The sequence below is a fragment of the Pelodiscus sinensis genome, chromosome 5, assembly GCF_049634645.1.
Source record: "Pelodiscus sinensis isolate JC-2024 chromosome 5, ASM4963464v1, whole genome shotgun sequence".
NCBI classification, from domain to species: Eukaryota; Metazoa; Chordata; order Testudines; family Trionychidae; genus Pelodiscus; species Pelodiscus sinensis.
Window position 1 is genome coordinate 133392676 of NC_134715.1, and position 22794 is coordinate 133415469.

The 22794-nt window shown below is 62.4% G+C and overlaps 1 protein-coding gene across 1 annotated transcript; it reads right to left on the reverse strand.

Moving 5' to 3' along the window:
• Positions 1-610: 610 nt before the first annotated feature.
• NAGK (N-acetylglucosamine kinase) lies at positions 611-13854 on the reverse strand. The gene is made up of 10 exons (XM_075931069.1): positions 13741-13854; positions 9612-9696; positions 8442-8540; positions 8032-8173; positions 7358-7468; positions 6102-6214; positions 3731-3818; positions 1540-1637; positions 1318-1396; positions 611-1026 (listed from the first exon to the last, which is right to left on the reverse strand). Exons 1-10 carry the CDS (start codon positions 13767-13769, stop codon positions 839-841), a joined length of 1032 nt encoding a protein of 343 aa, XP_075787184.1. The 5' UTR covers positions 13770-13854; the 3' UTR covers positions 611-838.
• Between the last annotated feature and the right edge of the window lie 8940 nt (positions 13855-22794).

Here is a 22794-nt window from a genome sequence, read left to right on the forward strand (position 1 = left end):
GCCCAGACCGTGGGACGTGCAAGTTGAGTTTCATGCCAACGCCTCCTTGATGCGTTTTAAACAGTAAAATAACCCACTGTCACCCCTCCCCCCTGGCATCCGGTCCCACTGGCTGCAAACTCCAGGCCCGGTCACGGCCGGGCTACAAGTGCCTCTGCTTGTGCAGCGAGAGGCTTGGACCGAGGTCGAGAGTCCCACCTTAATGGGCGGGGCGGGGCCTCCTGCGCGCTGGAAGACGCCGCGTTCGGTCCTGAGCAGACGTTGAGACGGGGCGAAGGTCACACAGAGGGAGGAGAACTCAGCCGGACTAGTCAGCACATCAGGCAGGCAGGGCCAGGGGGCGAAGACTTGGTCCAGCTGGCCCACGGGAGCGGCCGACGTTTGCGCAGACGGAAACATTTCCCACGGAAGTTCCCGGCTAGCCACGCGTCAGCGACCACCGTTCAGCCAGCTCCGTGGTCGGCCTGCCATCTGTTCCCTTCCCTGCAGCCCTCCGCCTCGCCATCCCTCCCGGCTGCTCCCTTTGCGCAGCCAGCGGGCGCGGCAACGGGCCGTTCGTGGCTGTTCCTCCACCTCGCAGGGGAGCCCCGCAAGAAATCAGATTCTGCTCCCGGGAGCGAGATGGAGTCAGCTGCGGCCGCCCCCTTTTATTGACGACTTACGAAACACAGGGATACAAAACGCCCGATGCAATTCCCGCCGGGATTGACACGACTCCCCCAGGCTGCGCCGGACACACAAAACAAGGGACAGTTTAAAAAGGCAGGCCGGCCAGCCAGATGCTGCCCAGGGCAGAGCGCCGGGGCCACGGCCGGGAGGGGAGCCCCCGCGCCAGGCCCTAGAAGGAGTGTGTGTAGAAGACCGCCACATTGGCAGTGTAGTCCAGGGGCAGGGCCTGCCCTACGTGCTTGGCCCCCAGGCTGGCTCCGCCCAGCGCCGACGAGTGCTTCAGCTTCAAGAGGCTGAACTTGGAGAAGCTGCAGCGCGGCTCCTTCTCCCGGGCCTGGTTCAGGACTCTGAGGAACCCTGGGAGGGGAGGAAGCGTCAGTCGGCTGCATCCCAGCAGTGGTGGCCACAGGCTGGGAGGGCCGCCCAGGGGAGAACCCCGTCAGCACTGTGGCAGGGGCGCAGGGAGGCAGGGCACCGCCTGGGTGCCACCCGGAGTTGCCTGTGGCTGTCACCCCTCAAGGGCAGGAGACGGGCTGCACCCAAGAACGGGGGGACAGGACCTGGCAGCAGCAGAGCTGGGGGCACAGACTGGAACAGAACCGGGGTCCCTTCCGCCCCAGACCCCCCACCCCCGCTTTGCCAGCTCACCTTCCTTCATCAGCTCCCAGCTGTTCCACACGGAGCCCACGCAGAGGATGGGCAGCCCCAGCTCGCCCTGGAAGAGGCTCTAGGGGAGAAGCATCCAGCGTGAGGGCCCGCGAGCCGCGCCCGAGCCGGTGCAAGGGGCTGCATAGCATGGACAGAGCTAGTGGCCCGAGGCCAGGGACAGTCCTGCCCCCGGGCCCAGCGAGTCGGCTGGCCGGGTGTTACCTTGTCGATTTTCGGCAGCACGGCGCCGACGTGTCGCGCCAGGACTTCTCCAGCCTTGTGGAAAATGTGACAGCACAGAGGGTCTCCGGCCTGGGCACCTGAGCGGGGCAGAGGAGGAGCATCCATGAGACCACGGCGGGGTCGTGCCAGCCCCACGCACAGCTGCCCTTCCTGCCACACGGCGCGTTCCACTGAACACTGCCGGGCTCGCGCCCACCAGAGAACCAGGCTGCAGATGGACAAGGAAGGTGAACGGACGCAGGGACACAAGTCAGACCTCAGGGATGGTCACGCACAGCCTGGAGGGGAACCTCGTAGCCTGCCGGGGCGCTCGGTGCCGGCTTTGCCAGCGGCCGGCCTTCTGCAAAGGCATTTCACCAGCCCACGCCAGGCCGCGTCGGGGCCCTCGAGAAAAGACACACAATGCCCGCTAGGCAAACCGCGGATCTTTTTTCGATTTGATTTCGAAAGAGGCTCTCCCAAAATGTGGCACGTCTGCACGGCGCCGCATTTCGAAGTAAGGTGCTCTCTCGAGCCAGCGTTATCCCTCGTAGCGCGGGAGTTCTGGGGACGGCGGAAGAGCGTGTCCGTGATTTCAAAAATCTTTCTGAAATAGCAGACGCGTTTCTTGGACACTTCCGGTACCCCGACGTGGCCATGCAGTCTAGACCAGTGGTCCCCAACTTTTTGGGGCTGCCGGGCACCCGGGGGCGGGGCCGCTCATGCACTGTGCGTCCGGGGGGGCCCACGCCTGTGCCACACACCCAGGGCCAGTGCCGCGCGCCCAGTGTGCAAGAATGGGTTGGGCTGGCCCTGAGTCACTCAGCGGGTGCCATGGCGCCCGTGGGCACCGCATTGGGGCCCACTGGTCTAGACAGACGCAGGCTGCAGGACTGGAATTTAGCTACAGCTCCGACCCCCTCACCCTGGCTTGAGCAAAGCCACGAACCAGCTGGCGCATCACAAAGCCAATTCCTCCCGCCACGAACATCCGCGTGGCCACATCCAAAGCGAGTAGGGGCACACCCAGCCCCCTAAATTAGCCTCATTAGCGCCGGGCTTACAACAGACAAGCACCTCCTCTGCTGGTCTCTCTCGGCCTCTGTTATTTCCGCCCCTGCTCCCGTACGGTTTGGTTGGTCGAAGGCGTCACGGGGCCCCTCCTTGTTTCTGAGGCTACCGACTGACGCCGCCGCCCGGGAGACGCTTTGCATTTCACTCCACCCCGCTAACGAAGGGGGCGGAGCACAGGCCGGCCACCCAGAATCGAGGGACCCACCTGGACCCAAAGGGGACTGTAGAGGAGGCAGCTTTAGAGCCTCTCCAGTTGCCACCCAGGCTCGGCTACGCGGTGGAAGGGCGTTAGCGAAGCGGCTGCCGCCCTGCCCGGAGAGCTGCGCCCGCTGGCCGCCTTCGCCCGCCTCCACGAGAAGTGCTGGCGCGTCCCCGGGCAAGATCCTCGCTGAATCAGGCCTCAGTAACGGAGCCCCCGCGGCGCGAGAGCAGAGCCAAGGCCCCAGTGATTTCCTGGACTCTGGCTTGTCTCCTCTGTCAGAGCCGGAGCTCGGGGGCTGGGGGCGGCTCCGGGGCCGTCCGAGGGGCTTGGGGATGTAAAATCCTGTCTGATCAGCTGACGGCTTAGCCAGGGCCCTGTGGGCTGCTCCAGCCCGTTGGGTAACCCGTAACCGTCGCCCGTCGGGTTCTGCTTTGCTCTGGTGAGCCGGGTCTGCCTGGCGAGCAGAGCCCCCGGACCCAGAGCGCCCCGGGAGCACGCAAAGCCCACGCGGGAATTCGCCAGCCTCCGGGGAAGCCCTTGGGCCCCGCACGCAGGGAGGAGACGCTCCCTCTGCGTGTCCCGGGGGCGGCCATAGCTCTTCCTATAACCCGGGGGGAGCCCTGAGTCGCCCCCTCCCCCCCGTGTCCCCCATCTGCCCTCCCTGCAATGCTCTTTCCTTGGGGTGAACACTCGGCAGATACTGCCCAGGTGGGGTTCCCCCCACCCACAAGCCACCTCCATGAGCTGAGAGCCAGCGGCCGCCGCTGCCTGCTACACGGCCATTTGGAAAAGGGCCTGCCCAGGTTTCCCGTCTGGCTGTCCCAGCCACGTGCCCAGACGCCCAGGGGATGGGCGCCGTCCAAGCGCCGGAGTAGAGGGCGATTCCAACACCGCGGGCCCCAGCAGCTCCGGTACCTTCTGCGAGCTTTTGGCAGAATCCCGCGAACTTGGATTTCTCGAAGGTGCGGTAAAGATGCGTCAGGAGGCCCATCCGGTCCGAGATCTGCGGGGACGCGAGGAGGCCGGGATGATGCGGGCGGGCAGAGCCGGCGCGCGGTCCGGAGCCAGGGGCCGCAGGAGCCGGATCCCGCCAAGCGAATCCCTTAACCAAGCGCCCCCGACGCCAGCGCTTCCCGGCCAGACTCGGGCGGGGGCTCAAAGCGCCGCTCCGGGGTGCTACAGGAACAGCCCCACGCTGGCTGGATCGGGGTCCCGCGGAGGCTGCTGGCGCGCGGGGGCTGGGCAGAAATAGCCTCCCCGTGGCCACGGCTCAGGCCCGGAAGGGGCCGTGAAGCAGCCGAACGGAGAGTCCTGGGGTCCCTCACTCAGGCCGCTATTAACCAGCCAGCGTCCCCACCCCCTGCCTGTCCCGGCCACCCCCACTCTGCCGGTCCCCTCAGCCCCGCAGTGCACGGGACCAGCGGCATGGCAGGGGCAGGAGAGACACGATGACTGGACAGGCTGGACTCGATGACTCCTGGGGTCTCTGCCGGCCCTGGGGTTCAAAGGGCGACCTCGACCTTGGTTCCCAGCACTGCAGCCCCCCCCCCCCCCGCCATCGCCAGGCCTGGGAACCGCGCCACTGCCCAGCGCCGGGGTGTCACCCCCACCCCACAATAGGCCACGTCCGCCTCTGTCGTCGTGGGCGTGGGAGCGGCTCAGGTCACTCCCAGCCCCCACAGGGCCCGCACCCCCGATGACTGGGGCAGGGGGCGGCCCTGTGAACGGGCCCCAGCGTCGTGGTGAGGTTCGGCCCGCCCGCCCCTGGCAGGGAGGGGGGGCTGCGCTAAAGCAGAGGGGCGTGAGGCTGCGGGCCCGGACTGGGATGGGATGGAAATCCTACACTGGGGGGGGGGCCCAGTGAGTGACTAAGAAGGTCCCGGGGTGGTGTGGGGAGGGGCCAGACAAGTTGGAGGGGGCAGGGGAGGTGTGTGTGTGGGGGGGGTGTCAGGTGGTGGGATGAGGCAGTGAATGTCAATGGCAGTGAGGTTGTGGGTCAGGAATGGGCTATGGGGGTTGGGGGTCAGGAGGACTGAAGGGGGGGTGCATCGGGGTGTTCAGGACTGAGGTGTGGGGGGCCAGGTGGCTGCAGCCAGGAAGACTGAGCTGGGGGGGCAGGGAGGGGGAGAAATCAGGACGGTTGGGGGCTGTGGCCAGGAGGGCTGAGATGGGCAGGATGGGGGGTTGGGAGTCAGGAGGACTGAGGTGTGGGGGGGGGGGAGGGAAGTCAGGGGCTGCGTGCGGGGGGGGGGGAGCTTTGCTGTCTAGTTACGGAAGGGCCCCCCATGTTGCTCGGGGGCCAGGCTGCGTGGGGGGGGGAGCTTTGCTGTCTAGTTACGGAAGGCCCCCATGTTGCTCGGGGGCCAGGCTGCGTGGGGGGGGGAGCTTTGCTGTCTAGTTACGGAAGGCCCCCATGTTGCTCGGGGGCCAGGCTGCGTGCGGGGGGGAGCTTTGCTGTCTAGTTACGGAAGGCCCCCATGTTGCTCGGGGGCCAGGCTGCGTGCGGGGGGGAGCTTTGCTGTCTAGTTACGGAAGGGCCCCCCATGTTGCTCGGGGGCCAGGCTGCGTGGGGGGGGGAGCTTTGCTGTCTAGTTACGGAAGGGCCCCCCATGTTGCTCGGGGGCCAGGCTGCGTGGGGGGGGGAGCTTTGCTGTCTAGTTACGGAAGGGCCCCCCATGTTGCTCGGGGGCCAGGCTGCGTGCGGGGGGGAGCTTTGCTGTCTAGTTACGGAAGGCCCCCCATGTTGCTCGGGGGCCAGGCTGCGTGCGGGGGGGAGCTTTGCTGTCTAGTTACGGAAGGCCCCCCATGTTGCTCGGGGGCCAGGCTGCGTGGGGGGGGAGCTTTGCTGTCTAGTTACGGAAGGGCCCCCCATGTTGCTCGGGGGCCAGGCTGCGTGCGGGGGGGAGCTTTGCTGTCTAGTTACGGAAGGGCCCCCCATGTTGCTCGGGGGCCAGGCTGCGTGCGGGGGGGAGCTTTGCTGTCTAGTTACGGAAGGCCCCCCATGTTGCTCGGGGGCCAGGCTGCGTGCGGGGGGGAGCTTTGCTGTCTAGTTACGGAAGGCCCCCATGTTGCTCGGGGGCCAGGCTGCGTGTGGGGGGAGGCCGGAGCACGCTGGGCAGCACGCCACACGGCAGCGCCCTCCAAGGGGAAGCAGGAGACTCAGCTATTACCCAGGGCCCTGACCACGAGGGGCCAAGCGCCCCAAAGCGCCGGGCTCGCCACCCTGCGAGACACCAGGCCCAGCCTGGCCCCCGCCCAGGTCCCTTTCCCGCCGCCCCGGCGGTACCTGGAAGTAATCGAACATGGCCTGCTTGACGTAGCCGATGTCATGGGGAGGCGCCTCCAGGTTGTCCAGGCAGTCGAACACGATCTTCACGGCCTGGTGCGCGATCCAGAACGCTGCCCAACAAGAGGCCAGCAGTTAGGCTGGGCTGAGCTGCCGGGCCCGGATCCCACAGCGCCAATAAAGGACGTGGTTATGGGGAGAGGACAGGCCAGTAAAACACCCACAAGCCACCATTACAGAGCCAAGAAATGAAACATTAACAGGCAAAATTGTCAGGAAATGCAAAACATTGAAAAGTAGGGAACGTACCCAGATAACCTTAACTCTGCCCCTTTTCAGCCTCCCAGCTTTGCTCCTTTCCTAGCTTCTCCAAGGGCTTGTCTATATAGGCAAACTGACCAGGATAGCAACAACACTTTCAATTCACACCTACTTTGTCCCAGAACAGCTTCCCCATGCAGAGAAGCCCCAAGAAGTGTTATTTTTGGCTCAAGAGCTGTAGGAAATCCACAGCCCCTGGCTTTAATTGTGAATAGCAGCCGCACTTGGGCAGCTTTGCAGGCGGAGAACTGAAAACGTGCCCCGTGGTCGATAACGGGTTTTGTGTCTCCCCTGCAGAGATGCTGGTTCCGTGTCTCATGACTTAGCTCACAGGGAATCGTAGGGCCCAGTTCCATCAAATGCAAAGAACCCCCAGGATCATCCCTGGCCGCCCCCAGCCTCCCTAGGGCGCTCCAGGGCGACTAGCCTTCGAAAGGCCCTTTGGCCAAGGACTTAGATCGTTACGATTCCAAGCAGCAGGCGGGGTCTTTTTCAGGGGGCGAGGCCACACGCCCTGTTTATTAATACGGTAGGAATCACAGCATAAGCATTTCCACACAGTCAGACACACAGGCGCAGCACACATCCTACAGGCGACTTGTAGTGACCAGTCTGCCGTGGCTCAAGTCGGTGTTACCGGCCACGTCGGACTGAACACGAGTGAGGGGTCGGGGTTTAATCCATCGCAGTTCGAGGCTCCTCTTTGCAAGCTCAGCCTCGAAGGAGCCTCGCGTCACGGTCGATTACAGACCGGCCGCTACAGACCATCCGCGGGAGCGGGAGGAAACGCGCGTTAAGAAACGTGACGTGTTGCGCTCTCCCCGGGAACTGATCCCGTCTGCTCCCCAAGCCGGCTCGCTCCGGAGGGCGGCGTGAGAAACGCCAGCAGGCTCCGCAGCGCTCCGGCCGCTCGCCAAGCGCCCCCCCAGCCTTACCTGACCCCTCGTCTCCCATCATGTGACCCCACCCGCCACAGCCGACCTCCGACCCGTCGGGGTTGATGAGTTTGCAGTTGGAGCCGGTTCCCGAGATCAGCACCACGCCGCCTGCGGGGCAAAGGGAGGCGCTTACGGGCCTGACGCGGGCCGGCCACCCAGCGCCAGCCCCGGCCCCACGAGGCCACGGAGCTCGCCCTGCTCCTGAGCTGTCCCCAGTCTGCCACAGGGAGGTAATTCCCACCCCCAAGCCCGGGCAGGCCCACGTGGGAACGCGCACGCCCCTAGTGGTGGCACTGCCAGCACACCGGTTGCTCCTTGCGGGCCTGGGAATGTGGGGCGCTGCTGTGGGGACCCTTCCTGCACCAACAATCTGCAGCCAACAATCCCTGCCCCCGCCGGGACCCGACGCCAGTGAGCTACCACGTCACGTGGCTCTGCCTAGGGGCCCAGCCCAGCCCGGATCCAGGGGCACCGTCACGCCACGAGGGTCCCCTGTGAAAGACCCAGTCATACCCCTCGGTGCAGGGATCTGACCCTGCGACGGCCGGTTCCCTGGGAGCCTCCCGCACCCCACGCCTGGGACACCCAGGGGCTCCCAACAGGAGGCCGGCGACAGCGTCCGTTCCCGCCCGGACACAGCGCTTCGGGTCCGCCCGCCGCGCGGGCCTTGCCGTGGTCGGTGGCCGTGGCCATGGCCCCGATGGCGTCCGTGGTGATGTAGTAGGCCTCGCTCAGCTGCGGGAACCGGGTCTGCAGCTGCTCCACCAGCTTCTTGATGGCGTCTTTCTGCTCGCCCCCGCTCAGAGACAGCCCCTGCGCCCGGACAGGCTGCGTGAGTCCCACGTCCCGCAGCCCCCCGACAGCGGCGCCGGGCAGCCCCCGACTCCTCCAGCCCAGGGCAGGCCGTTCCCAGCCCGCTGATCACCCCCCTCCCCTTGCTCTCCAGCCCGTTCCTTACACCGCGGCCCCTGGCCTCCCCCGGCAGCAGGGAAACGACACCCCAAGGACTCAGTCTGAGGCCAGAGCCCCCGTCTCCTGGCCTGGGCTCTAGCCCCAGGGCTGACCGCACGGGGAAACTCACCAGCGAGCGGAGGGGGACCTGCGGGTTGGCGCCTGCCTTCCCTTTGGCCTCGCTGACCATCTCGTTGATCCTCTCCAGGCATTTGTCCGAGCCGACCAGCTGGCCAGGAAGGGGGCAGGACAAACAGACGTGTCCTATTAAACCCTCCAGCAGCTTCCCTGCGACACCCTCCCCATCCCCCCTGGCCCAGTGTTCCCTGTAAGCTCAGCCACCCAGGAGAGGAGAGAGGTGCGGCCCAGCTGATTAGCAGCGCGCCCACAGCATGTGTCTCTACTGGTGGTGCACATCCGCACATGCCTCAGTGCACAGAACAATATTTATTCTGCACATGGATGGAAAAAATTCAAGGGAACCCTGCCCCCCGGGGACTAACACAGACTAGAGCCAGCGATCGCCCCTTCCCGCCCACCCCACTCAGCAGTGCTTGGCTCGGGGATCTCAGGGGAAGGGGCACTCCCATCGCCACGTCCACTAGGCGCCCTTGACCGGTCCAGGAGCCAGGCACTGGGCTCCTCGTGCAGCGTCTCAGCCACCCCCTGCTCGTGCTGCTATCGCTTCCTCTAGGCCGGCTCCCGCCCCCCTGCAAACCCAGCCATGCTCCCAGAAGCCCAGGCGTGCGGCCGGCCCCGCTGCGTCTCCCCTCGGGGCTTTTGCCAGCCCCGCTCCGGCTCCCACCTCTTCCCACCTCTTCCCAGCTGAGCTGTGCTGGCCACGCTCACGGCGCGACCCGCAGGGCGGCTGCTGCGTGTCAATCCAGAGCGCAAACACGTCTCGCCCGGGGGCTGGGCTCCTGGGGAACCGATCCGGATTTAGGACCCTGCCAAGGAGCCCAGAGGCTTGGGGGACTCGGCCCCGTCGCTGTGGGAGCCTGGCCGAGGACTGACGGCGTCTAGTTAGCTAACGTGGTCTAGGTGCTTCGAATGGCCTGCGCCCCCATCCAGCTTCAACCTCACCCGCCCAGCGGGGCCTCGCGCAACACGTGTCCGCAGGGCAAGCAGGCCCATTCTCAGACCCCGGAAATTAGCGCTCCCACGGAATCGTGGCCACCAGTGCACTCTGGGTAACGACATGCAAATTAACCCCCCATCACCCGCATGCTGGCGTCCTCTCCGGCCCAGCAGCACCACCCTCCGTCCCTCTGGCCCTGGCTAATCGCGGCGCGAGGCGTACCCAATGGTTAGTGCAGGGCCCGTCGGTCTCTGCCAGGATCTTGCCATCTTCCGATATCAGCACCACCTTGGAGTGGGTGCCCCCCCTGTTTCGGGGGGAAAAGAGGGGCCATGAGAACAGCTTGCAAGTGGTTAAAAGGGGGCTCCAAGGAGGAGGGAGACAAATTGTTCCCCTTGGCCTCTGAGGACAGGGCAAGAAGCAATGGGCTTAAACTGCAGCCAGGGAGGTTTAGGTTGGACGTGAGGAAGAACTTCCTGCCTGTCAGGGGGGTTAAACACTGGAATAAATTGCCCAGGGGGTTGTGGAATCTCCATCCCTGGGGATATTGAGGAGCAGGTTGGACACACCTGCCAGGGATGAGCTAGACCAGCTGTCTCCATGAGATCACTTTTTAATTGAAGTGCAATCCAGGCTCTACCCCAAACCCAAACATACTGGCCCTGCCTCCTTCCCACCCCTTCTCCAAGGCCCTACCCCTGCTCACCCCGTCCTTCCACCTCCCCCATCCTCATTCAGTTTGATCAGACGGGGGGGCAGAAGGCTGGGGTGCGGGAGAGGGGAATGCAGCCTCTGACCTTGAGCTAAGAGATCTGGAGTGTGGGAGGGATGCTGAGTGGAGGGAGTTGAGCAGCAGGGGGGTTCAGGCTCGGGGAGGCAGGGCTAGGGCAGGGATTTGGGGTGCAGGAGGGGTTCAGAACTGGGGTGGCTGTGGGCTCCAGCTGGGCACCGCTTACCACAGGTGGCGACTGGGTGGTGATGCAGGGGGCTAAGGCAGGCTCCCCCCTACCCCCAAAAGCAGCCGGCACACTCTCTCCATCCCTGCCCTCCCCTCCCCTCTCCCCCAACTACGTGGAGATGGGGTACAGAGTGGGGGGAAGGGCACCCTAACTTCAGCACCCCGTCCTCCTCTTCTTGTTCCCTCCACAGCAAGCAAGAAACTCCCAGGGAGCTCCAGGCAGAGGCAGCGGAAGTGCCGGCACTTGACAGACACCTGTCAGGATCACCTGTCAAGGGCTCCAAGATCTACCAGTCGATCCCCATCTGCTGGTTGGTGACCCCTGCTCTAGACGGTGCTTGGTCCTGCCGTGAGGGCAGGGGACCTCGCAATGTCCCTTCCACTGCTGGGATTCTGGGATTCCCAGCTCCTCTCCCTCCCATTGCTCCCGCCGCTGGAGTTCCCGGGCCAGCCGCAGCCAGCTGTCGGCCTTGCTCCGCTCTCCCCACGCGGCCGACTCCCACGGGAGGCCGGTGGGTCTGTCTTCCGGCCTTGCGCCACGGGGGAGGATCCTGCAGAAGGGCGTGTGCGGGGGACGGACTGGCTGGCCCCGGCTGAGGCAGAGAGACCTTTGCCTCTTAAGCGGCTGCTGGGATTTCAGCTCAGGTCCATAGTAACATCCCTGGCACATGTGACATGAGCTTGCAAGGTCTCGGGGCAGCTCCCGCCGCCAACGCTCGACAGCCCCCAGACTGCGCCACGCAGCCCTAGAGCTGGTCCCTCCCTCCCTCTCTCTGCGAGCAGAACAAGGCTGGCGGGTTCAGGACACATTGGATTTGAACACGCGGGCTAAGGATGCAGTTTGGTACCCAGAATCAACCCCCTGCCCATGGCTGGGATGCTCCAGCCTCACGCGGGGGGGGGGGGGGGGGGGTGTTAAGGGCGGCTGGCAGCAACAGCCAGCAGCCCTAAGCATGGGGGGGTGGGGGAGAGCAGAAACTGGCCCCCCAAGCTTGGGGCTGCTGGCTCTTTCTGCCCCACCTCCGCACAGGATCCTGCTTAATCTCTAGGGTTTAACTGGTTAACCAGGATTTCGCATCCCTGGCTGGTCGTCGGCATTTCGCGGAGCGGGGGCGTGCTCTGTGCTTGGGGGTTGCACAAGACCCCCCACTTCCTCCCCCACAACGTGGGTTTGCTTTGCTCGCAAGCCCCAGGACCGCGACGGGGCCCTTCCTTCCGCCCACGCTGCCCTTCCAACGCCTCGCCGGCAGCGCACGGAGGCAGCGAAGCCGACAGGCCGCCCCGCCGCGAGCCGGCCTGGCGAGGAGGGGGCCGGAGACGTCCTGCACAGGGTGGGGTCTGCCTTTGCAGCGGCCTCCCTCCTTGGTACCCAGCCTTCCCCTTTCACACACGCCGCCATGGCAACAGGTGCCATCGCTATAACAACCTGGTGGATCCCAGCCATCTCCCCAGCTCCTTGTTCTGCGTCTCAGGCTGCAAGCCGGGCCGGGCGCCGCACGCGTTACCGTAAGAACATAGGAACGGCCGTACTGGGTCAGACCAAAGGTCCATCTAGCCCAGTATCCTGTCTGCCCACAGTGGCCAGCACCAGGTGCCCCAGAGAGGATGGACCGAAGACAACGATCAAGCGATTTGTCTCCTGCCATCCTTCTCCAGCCTCTGACAGACAGAGGCCAGGGGCACCATTCCTACCCCCTGGCTAATAGCCTTTTATGGACCTAACCTCCATGAAATTATCTAGCTTCTCTTTAAACTCTATTATAGTCCTAGCCTTCACAGCCTCCTCTGGCAAGGAGTTCCACAGGTTGACACCACGCTGTGTGAAGAACTTTCTTTTATTAGTTTTAAACCTGCTACCCGTGTTGGAATAGGCAAGAGGGGTGGTGGGAACAGGACAGGGACTGCTCAGAGGGAGAAAACAGGCTGAGCCTGATGAGCACTGACCGGCCCCGGGCCAGGGCTGAGCTAAGCAGGCTCTGCTTCCCCTTTCCCATGCAGGGCGAGGTCGTTTCCTGCACGCTGCTGCTGAGTGGGAATCACCAGGCCAGAGAGAGGCAGTGCGGTCTAGTGGGGAGACGTGGGACTGGGAGTCAGCAGGGCTGCGTTCTAGTCCCAGAGCCGCACCAGACTTGCTGGGCTGTCCCCTCGGCTTCTGTTGCCACCCGGCAGCCGGTTAGACCGTCGTTCCTAGGCACCGCCGCGGCCGTCGGCACGGCGACTGGCACAGCGGAGCGCCTCTGGGGCACGGGGACGTTGGCGGGTCGCCGGCCACACAAGGAACTCAGGGTTATCGGTTAATCTCATCGACTACCCGCACGCTCCTCCGGCGCCCGCCTGCCACCGCCGATGCAGAGGCAGCAGCGCGGGGCAGCACCAGTCTGTCCGCAGGGGATCCGATATCGAACATCCCCACGGGAGATACAGCATCACAGGCTGGGGGCAGAAGGCACCACCACCAGTTACCACTCAGACACACAGAGATGCATGGGCTTGCACGAGGGGAATTGCTCATCCATGCGCAAATGGGAACAAGGCATTGCACATGGGGGGAACTGTGCATACACGCAGTACGGTGCACGGCGCTGCACATGGGGAATGCACATTCACGCAGATGAGTGCACAGCATTGCACGTCGGGAATGCACACAGACGCAGATGGGTGCATGGGGAATTGCACGCTCACATGCAGATGGGTGCACGGCATTGTACGTGGGGAATGCACACACACACAGATTAGTGCACAGCATTGCACGTGGGGAACTGCACGCTCACACGCAGGTGAGTGCACGGCGTTGTACGTGGGGAATGCACGCTCACACCCAGAGGGGTGCACAGGGAATTGCACACTCACACGCAGATGGGTGCTCGGCACTGCACGTAGGGAATGCACACTCACGCAGATGGGTGCACAGTATTGCACGAGGGGAATGCACACACACGCAGATGGGTGCACAGCATTGCACGAGGGGAATGCACACTCACACGCAGATGGGTGCACAGCATTGTACGTGGGGAATGCACACTCACGCAGATGGGTGCACAGCATTGCACGAGGGGAATGCACACTCACACGCAGATGGGTGCACAGCATTGTACGTGGGGAATGCACACTCACGCAGATGGGTGCACAGCATTGCACGAGGGGAATGCACACTCACACGCAGATGGGTGCCCGGCATTGCACGGCGGGGGCTGGGGGCTCGCACGTTGGGGGGGGTAGTTCTTGGCCCCAGACGGAGACCGGGCATCCCACACTTCCGGGGGGCTCCCGGAGCGAGACGAGGGAAGCCCCCAGCACGTGGGGAGGGGTCTGCCCCCCCCGGCAGGCGCGCAAGGCGGAGAGCCAAGGGCTCCGCCAGGGGGCACCGCGACCCCCGGCCCGGCTGGCACTCACCCCTCCACGCCGCCGAACAGCGCAGCCATGAGCCTCCGGGAGCCGCCCCGCCCCGTCAGCTGATGCAGCGCCCGCCCCGCCCCCAGGGCGGAGCCTGTCCCGCCGCAGCCCCGCCCCCAGCAGGGAAGCCCCGCCCCCTCTGCCTGCCCTGGCGGTGGCTCCGGGCTGCGGGGGGGGGGCGGTCGCTGCGTGCTGCCCCCATAGGCCGGGAACAGCGAAGTGCGGCCAATGGGAGCTGCGGGGGCTGCCAGGCGGTTTCCCTACAAATATGGCCCGTGGGCCAGAAAGCTCGCCCAGCCCTGGCAGCCCCCCCACCCCCCCGTTACTCCCAGCCGGCGTTTTAGTTCTGTCACAGCACAAAGCCAGCCTCAGTTTCCCTGGCCTGGGTGGGGGCGGCTCTGCCGTGGCTGCTTGCCACGCGTCCTGTCTGCACGTCGGCACCTTCCTGGGCACGGGGCACCCGAGGGAGAGGGCTAGTGGGGGCGCTGGCCAGCTTCGGGGGCGTTTCTGAGTGACAGGGGAGCCTGGGGGACTGTGCACGCGGTTGGTACCGCGCCCGAGATTGAGGCTGTGTTTCTGCAGGCTCCATGGGCTATCTCGCACCGAGCCTTCCACGGTGATCACCGCCACGTTGGGGCCCCGCGCCGTGACTCAGTTTCCCCATCTGCGCAACGAGGACAAGAGCACTGCCCCCGCCCGCCCCGCCTTGGAAGGTGCTTTGGGATCGGTAGGTGGAAAAAGTGAGGTATGTAGGCTCGGAAGGACTAGCTTATTATCGGGGTGGAGGGTGTGCGACCGCCAGCCTGGCCCAACCCGTATTCCACCCCCAGAACGCCTACTGGGGCCATGCGCCCTCTCCCTACTCCAGGGCCAGGGAGACTCAGGCCGCACCACCCCACCCCACCCCACCTCACCTCTGCATGATGCTGAGGGTGGGGCCAGGGCAGGATTGGGGGTTTGCCTCCCCCAGCCCTCCCTTCACCCACCGCCCCTGCTTATTATCAGTAAATGTCTGTGAACCTCGATTTCACTGTACGCGTGCACACGCACCAGGGCAAACTCACTGCCATCCGTGCAAAGTGACAGTGGCAGAGCACAAGGGCTTGTGAGCGCCCCGCGCCCCACCATGGTGTGTCTGGGCCGTGTTGCAATGCTGGGGAGGTGTGTGGGTTCCTCTGGTTTCAGTGGAATGGGATCGGAGGGGGGTGTTTAGCTGTGTGGGGGGACAGGGGTTAGAGGATCTTGGCTCCACCCCGTAATCGCAGCTTCCCCCTGTAATTTTGCACAACTGCGAACCGAGAAATGAATAAAAAACGGGGAAAATCATTTAAAAATAAGCATTGTTTTTTCTGGATTGAAATTATATTTGCCTAGGCCAGCGTCAGTTTAGATAAATATTGTAAATATTTGTGTACTTACTGCACTTTTCTCGCACCTTACCACCAGGGGGCTCCTGGGACTGTTGCAACACTGGTTTTACAATGTGGGGGACGTTTCGCTAAAAGATCGTCAGCGTTCAAAGAAAGATTTTTGCGGGGCACGTCTGCGTTATGCAGGAGGTCAAGCTAGGGGGGCCCTTCTGCCCGTGGAGTCTATGAATTAACCCTCGCCACGCCTATAGGAAAGAGGGAAGATGTGCTGCCTTTACAGATGGAGAAACTGAGGCACAGAGCAATGAGGCCAGGATCAGAACGCAGGAGCAGTGCATGTCCCAAAGCCAAGCCAAGATTGCCTGCTGGTTAACTCAGCCCCTTGCCTCCAGGCATGGTTACCTGGTAATGGATGCAGGCAGGCCAGATATGTGTGAGCCGGCTGCTGGCACCCACAACACCGGCTTTGCTGCTGCCCCCAGAGAGGCAGGGAGATGAGGCATAATCCTCGTTTATTATTTCACACTGTGGTGGCGCCAGGCTGGATGTGCGAGTTGCTGTATGAACACAGACATTGATCCCTCTCCCAGATGGTAACCCCTGGCTCTGCACGGCGCTTTCCAAACAATAGAAAAGCAATCACTGGTGTTGTGCCCATTTTGCAGATGGGGAGACTGAGGCACGGAGCCAGGACTTGCCCACACTTATCCAACAGGCCAGTGGAGGAACCAAGAATGCAACTCAGGTCTCCTGAGTCCCCGTTCAGTGCTGTAGCCACTGGGCCACACTGTTCCCCCAAACCGTTTTCACTCTGAGGAACCCCGTAGCAAAGGACCCCCATCCTTCTCAGCTCAGGTACCTAATGACAGGCCTCGGTTTCCTATCATGAATCCCAGAGCCCATCAGTGGTGGCCTCAGGCCAGGAGAGGTACCAGCTCGAGGCCTCCGCCTGGATCAGAACCTCCAGATGGACCCTTGAGCCGCTGAGAGTTTAAGTGACTTTCCCATGGTCGGGATGGGAAATCAGTGCTCCTCTAGGACCAGGAGGGTGACTGTGCCCCCAAAGGAGTCCACCACCTTCGCCCCAGTCCCCAGAGCTGGGACGGACCCCTCTTTATTTGGCCTTTCCCTGGGCAGTTTGGCAGAGCTGCCACCAGGGGACGCTGGAGGTCAGGAAATCAGTGCTGTGGCTGGCGGAAGAAAGCTGGGCCCTGTGGCCGGGAATTCCGGCCTGATTCCTTTCCATGCTCCCTCAAGAATGAGGGATCCCAGCCCCAGCCTGGTGACTGCTGGGATCTCATCAGCTCCCGAGTGGGATCCTGCCACCAAGATGTTACCAAGCTCCTGCTCCAGGCTGTTGTGCGGCGCTGTTCGCAGTCGCTGTGTTCTGCCCCAGAGGTGGCTGCATTTCTAATGCACCGCTGGAGCGGGGAGGCTGACACGACCTTACTCCCCCGGGGATGCGCACCACCCTGCCAGAGGACGTGGATTGTCTCCTAATTCTCCCAGACTGCACCTTGTTTCTGTGGCCACACCCAGCACTTGGGGATGAGAATTACCACTACTCCTAGGGAGAGCGCCTGCTTCAGGCGAGGCACCTAAAGGGTTCAGAACGAGTTTAGGGGAGCTCCGGGTGGTCTAGTGGATGGAGGGCAGAGCCAGGCCACCTCGATTCTAGCCCTGCAGTGTCACTAGCTTAGGCAAATGAGCCTCAGTTTCCCCATCTGGAAAAAAAACAACAAGGACCTGTAGGCAATGGGGGGCTGTTCTCTCAGCGTGCTCTTGGGGTGCTGCTGATCTCTGTGCGCTAGAGCGCTGCGCCCTGGGGAGAACAAGAGGCAGTGCGGTCTAGTGGGGAGGTGTTTGTCCTGGGAAATCAGGTGAGCTGAGTGCTGGCCCCTTTGCTTCCCCCTCCCTGGCGTGGGATCTCAGCAGGTGACTCCCCCGCCGTCTCTTTGGACGACTTGCCTCTTTAACCCCACATGGGGGGGGGGTCCGTGCAGCGCCTAGCCCCGGGGGGCCGTGGGATGCTAGAGAAGGTAGCGGAGCCGACGTCAAGCCTGCTTGTGCTGTTAGAGGTTCCTAGTGCGTCTCCCGTCCAGTCAGCTGGACACAAGGTTCTCTGCCCCACCCCCCCATCCGGAGCTCTTACCGGTTGTGTAAAGGGGTCGGGCGGGGGGGGGGGCTGGAATTGACACAGCTCTGAGTCCAGCCCCTGCGTAACCCTGAGCGAGTCACTCACCTCCCTCGTGGCCTCACCTGCCGGGAAGCCGCCTGCCTCTTCGCCTTTCGACGGGGCTCTGAGAGCCCCACCCGGGACCCGCCGGGCGTCCCTGCCCCGACTCTGCCCCGCCAAGCAGCTGCTGCCTCGTGCCGCAAGGGGGCTGCCTGGCGGTGGCTGGCAGGGCGCCGCTCTTTGCCTCTCTGCGGCACCAGCCCGACGGGCTCCCCGGGGGCCAAAAGAACCAGCTGCCGGAGCCCAGTGCCTGGTGAGCTTGGGTTCAATTGCGGAGAAGGGGCCTGAGGACGCTGGAAAGAGCAGAGAACCCGCCGTGAAGCATCGTAGGACGGGCAGGGACCTCGAGAGGCCAGCCCGTCCGGCCCCCCCTCCCGGCAAGGCTGGGGAGCGACAGCCTCAGAGAGCCCCATCGGCGCCTCGCCTCGCACGGAGAGAGCTGGGGGGCGACTCCAGTGGGTGAGAATTGAGCCGGGCAGTGACCCTTCAGGCCTGCAGGGGAAGGCCTGGCCGGCCCATGGCTGGACACATGGGCTGTGTCTAAACTACACGGCTCTATCGACGGAGCCATGCAGATGAGGCTGATCGGCAAAGGGAAATGAAGCCGCGATTTAAATAATCGCGGCTTCATTTAAATTTCAATGGCTGCCGCACTGAGCCCACAAAGAGCTGATCAGCTGTTTGTCCTCTCAGCGCGCTAGTCTGGACGCTCCCGCGCCGACCTGAAAGCCCTTTATCCACCTTCCCGTTATGCCTTGTAGGATGAGGATGTCGATAAAGGGCTTTCAGGTCGGTGCGGGAGCGTCCAGACTAGCGCGCTGAGCCGACAGACAGCGGATCAGCTCTTTGTGGGCTCAGCACAGCAGCCATTGAAATTTAAATGAAGCCGCGATTATTTAAATCGCGGCTTCATTTCGCTTTGCCGAACAAACAGATCTACATGGCTCCGTCGATGGAGCCATGAAGTTTAGACACACCCATTCAGAGGCCGCTAGCCACCAGGGTCTGGGACCTCTGGAACTCCTCGCCCAGGGTTGCGGGGGATTCTCGCAGGGAGGGATGGATCCGGTTACCTGGATACCCAGGAAGCCTTAGGTTTACTGGACAGGTAACCAGTTAATTGGGCCGGGTGGGGGGAACCCAGACAGGGTAGCAAAGCTGGCCCACAGTGGCCCTGGCATCCCCTACCCAGTGCCGCGGACGGGAGCAGGTGGCACCCTGACCCGGCCATGTGGCAACCGCAGCTCCGAGCCCGGCCCCCAGGTGGGGGCAAGTGGGACGTGGCCAGGCAGCCCCCTCCGCGGGATCCCGGTTAACCCGCAAAACGTTCGGTGTAACCGGCTCACGGTCAACTGGCTATTTCCCAGGCCTGTCGCTGGCTTGTTCCGCAGGTCGGGCGGGTTGGGTGTTTCTCCTGCCCCTTGCTGCAGCCCCCCAGTGCTGCTCCTGGGGTCGGCTGGCCCCACCAGCGGGGGTACAGCACGTGGGGAGAACCCAGCCCCAGGCAACGGGAACCATCTCGGCTCCGCAGGGACCCTCCAGCCAGGAGACGGAGGCAGGTCGGCTTGGGGGGTTGCCATTTCCGTCTCCCCTTAAAATGGCCCCCCGCCTCCCCGTGGGCCGGTTGCTTTAGTCAGGCCAAGGCAAGGCCCCGGGGCTTGGTTAATAAAGATGGGGAGGGTGGGGTGGGGGGCTGGTCCAGCTGGATTCTCTCCCCATCCTCTCCTGCCCCTTCCCGAGTGCCCTCTAGCGCCCCCAGGTGAACACTGCCGGGTGCTGCGCCTAGACAGCGGAACTCCCCACCACAAGAATGACCAGGTCCCAGACCCAGCGGCTCTCAGAACCTCCCCCCCCACTCCCATCGCTTGGTCTTTCCCTCACTGCATTCTGCTCACACACCGGCACACACCAAGGGAGTCGCTTAGGGGAGGGAGGCCACAGATTCCAGCCGGGGCTTTCCAGCTGGGGGTGGGGAACCCTTTTTGGGTCGGGGGCCGCTGACCCACAGAAAAGTCAGTTGGGGGCTGCACAAAAGTGAGAAGAACAAAACAACCCCCCCAAAACTCTCACTGACATGGCCCCCAACTGAGGAGGAGTAAGACGCTCCCCCCGTGCCCCCTCCCACACACTGAACCCCTCATTTTTGGCCCCACCCCACAGCCTGGGGGGCCCAGGCTAGGAGATTTTGTGGGCCTCCCTAGGCTCTGGGGTGGGGCCAAAAATGAGGGGTTCAGTGTGTGGGATGGGCAGCCGGGAAGCAGGCTTGAGGGGTGGGGTCTAAGCAGGAGGGAGAGCGCAAGAGCGGGGTGGGAGGGGAGCCGCAGGGGCCGGATCCAGGCACGTCTGGGGCTGCATCCGGCCCCCAGGCCTTAGGCCCCCCCGATTTTACACCAAAGCTAGTCTGTGCCAGGGCCCATCCCCACGGCATCTGAGCCCTGAGAAACAGCCCGTTGCTTTCTGCCTGCCCAGCCACGCCCCCCACAGGAGCGCTGACTTCCCACACCTGCCCCCCGGCCTTGCCAAGGGACTTTCTCACCCGGCTCGCCCCCCCACCCTCGGCGGCATGAGTATCCACTTTCCTTCCCTTAGGGCCTGGCTAATGAATGGCAATGAAAATCCCGTGTTGGCTTTAAACATCACGAGCTTCCCCTCGGCCGCTTTGTCTGCGGAGCGCCAGGCCGCGATGTGCCTGTCCGGCGGGACAGACCCTTCAATCAGGCCTCGAAATGCCCGTGACAGCTTCACGGCGGAGCCTGCCCGGGGGGTTCCCATGCAGACACCTCGCCAGCACCAAGAATGCTGGGGTCGCCGCCTGGGAGGGGCAAGATGATGCACTGGCCTCTGCAGCAGCCCTGTCCGCTCCCGGCTTCACAATGGCACGTGGGCAGTCCCTTGAAAAGGAGAGGCACGGGAAGGTCAGGTGCCTGGATGGACAGCAAATTGTGGTGATGTATTATTGGCATTCCTGGAATGTCCGGGAACCCCCTTCCGGACCAGGCCCCCGGGTGCTCGGTGCTGTACACGCACGGACCAAAAGAGACAGTCCCGGAGAGCCGACAGCCAGGAGTGACAATGGAGCTGATAGGAGAAAGTTCTTCACACAGCATGTAGTCAACCTGTGGAACTCCTTGCCAGAGGAGGCTGTGAAGGCTAGAATTATAACAGAGTTTAAAGAGAAGCTAGATAAATTCATGGAGGTTAGGTCCATACAAGGCTATTAGCCAGGGGATAGAAATGGTGTCCTTGGCCTCTGTTTGTCAGAGGCTGGAGAAGGATGGCAGGAGACAAATCGCTTGATCATTGTCTTCGGTCCACCCTCTCTGGGGCACCTGGTGCTGGCCACTGTCAGCAGACAGGATACTGGGCTAGATGGACCTTTGGTCTGACCCAGTCCGGCCGTTCTTACGTTCTTATGAGATGGGGGAGAGGAAGAGAGATGGGGCTGGCAACCTGGTGTGAGCTGGGTGTGCGTGAGGATGGGTTGGAGCGTATGGTTGGTGGTCAATGTTCCTTCTAATCTTTTCTGTCCTTATGTGGATTTTTTTCTATCCATGTGCGGAATAATGTTCTATGTGCACCAAGGCGCGTGTGAATGTGCACCACCAATAGAAACACAAAACCGAGCTGGGGGTGCTCTGCTAATCAGCGGGGCAGCACTGGGATCTCTCCCGAGTGGCCGCACAAGCACATGGCTTACAGGGAATGCTGATGAAGGTGGCTGGAGAGAAAGCGCTGGACTAGAATGGGGCAGGCAGCCAGAGAGCTAGGTAGGATGGTGCGGCCCTCAGTAGCCGGGCTGCATACAGGGAGTCAGGCTAAGGCGGACAGCCCAGCGTGTCCACACACACACAGCGCCATATCAGGATTCACGCCTACACCGACACCATGAACACAACCCCAGGCCCACCCGCCATCACAAGCACATAGAGAGCCACAGGGTCCCCAACGCACCCGCACGGTCCTACACCTGCTTGTGCGTAGGTCCACAAACACACACTCCTGCCTACCACACCTGGTGACTTTGCCTGAGAAGAGTGAGTGGATTGGGCCCATCCTCTACTATATATTTGAGAGGGTTTATCTGCGATGGAGTGAGTCTGTCTGTCCGTCTGCCTGCTTAGTCAAGAGCTAGGCCCACCGAATTCGGGACACAGATTCCTCTGATCGTCACTGAAAGCAAGGGCAGGGTTTGGTTGTGCCAGGACAATGGGATGTGCCTGGAATGGGTTTGTTTTGAGTAACACGGAAAGGGAGGGGGCTGTTAGCAGGGACAGTTATACCATGTCATGACCACAGGGGGCTGCAAGGGGCTAGATATGGGGACTGGGACAGCTATAACCCCATTGGGCCAGCAGGGGGCAGTGATGGAAGTAAGTTGCCTGCCCACCCCCCCCCAGCCAGTACAGCCCCCTCCACGGTCAGCCCTGAAGAGCTGCCGCCCGGGCAGCACAGCCCCTGCTGGCTCCGGTACCCCTCACACTTCCAGCCCCCTATTTTGAGCCCCTGATCACCCCCTAGCCCTGACTCCAATACCCCCCACACAACATCCCCTGCCCTGAGCCCCTCCTCCCCTCAAACATGACTCCTGTACTCCCTCACACACCGTCAGCCCCCTGCCCTGAAGGATCAGAGCAACACCGGGTAAGTCGTCCGGTTATTATATATTAGGGCTGTCAAGCAACAACAAAAATTAATCGCGATTAATCGTGCACAATAATAGAATACCATGTATCTAAAGATTTTTGGATATTTTCTACATTTTCAAACTAATTGGTTTCAATTGCAACACAGAATTCAACATGTACAGTGCTCACTTTATTTTTGATTAAAATATTTGCATACTAAAAAACAAAAAGAATTGGCATTTTTAATTTCACCTAATACAGGTGCAATCTCTTTGTCACGAAAGATGAACTTACACATGTAGAATTATATATTAAAAAACTGCACTCCAAAACAGAACATTGTAAAACTTCAGAGCCTATAAGTCCACTCAGTCCTACTTCTTGTTCAGCCAATCACTCAGACTAACAAATTGATTTCCATTTGCAGGAGATAATCCTAGAATCCTAGAATCATAGAGCTGGAAGAGACCTCAGGAGGTCATCAAGTCCAGCCCCCTGACGAAGGCAGGACCAATCCCAACTAAATCAACTCAGCCAGTGCTTTGTCAAGCCGAGACCTAAAAACCTCTAAGGATGGAGATTCCACCACGTCCCTAAGTAACCCATTCCAGTGCTTCACCACCCTCCTAGGGAAATAGTTTTTCCTAATATCCAACCTAGACCTCCCCCATTGTAACTTGAGCCCATTGCTCCTTGTTCTGCATCTGTCACCACTGAGAACAGCCTCTCTCCATCCTCTTTGGAACCTCCCTTCAAGAATTTGAAGGTTGCTACCAAATCCCCCCTCAGTCTTGCTGCCTGCTTCTTGTTTACCGTGTCACCT

Excerpts from the sequence above, each read along its gene's own strand:
- NAGK (XM_075931069.1), bottom strand. The coding sequence starts at position 13,769 with ATGGCTGCGCTGTTCGGCGGCGTGGAGGG. Across the intron at positions 8,174-8,441 it reads AGGTCCCCCTCCGCTCGCTG|GGGCTGTCTCTGAGCGGGGG; the intron begins GTGAGTTTCCCC and ends GTCCGGGCGCAG. Across the intron at positions 1,397-1,539 it reads TGCTGCCGAAAATCGACAAG|AGCCTCTTCCAGGGCGAGCT; the intron begins GTAACACCCGGC and ends CTTCTCCCCTAG.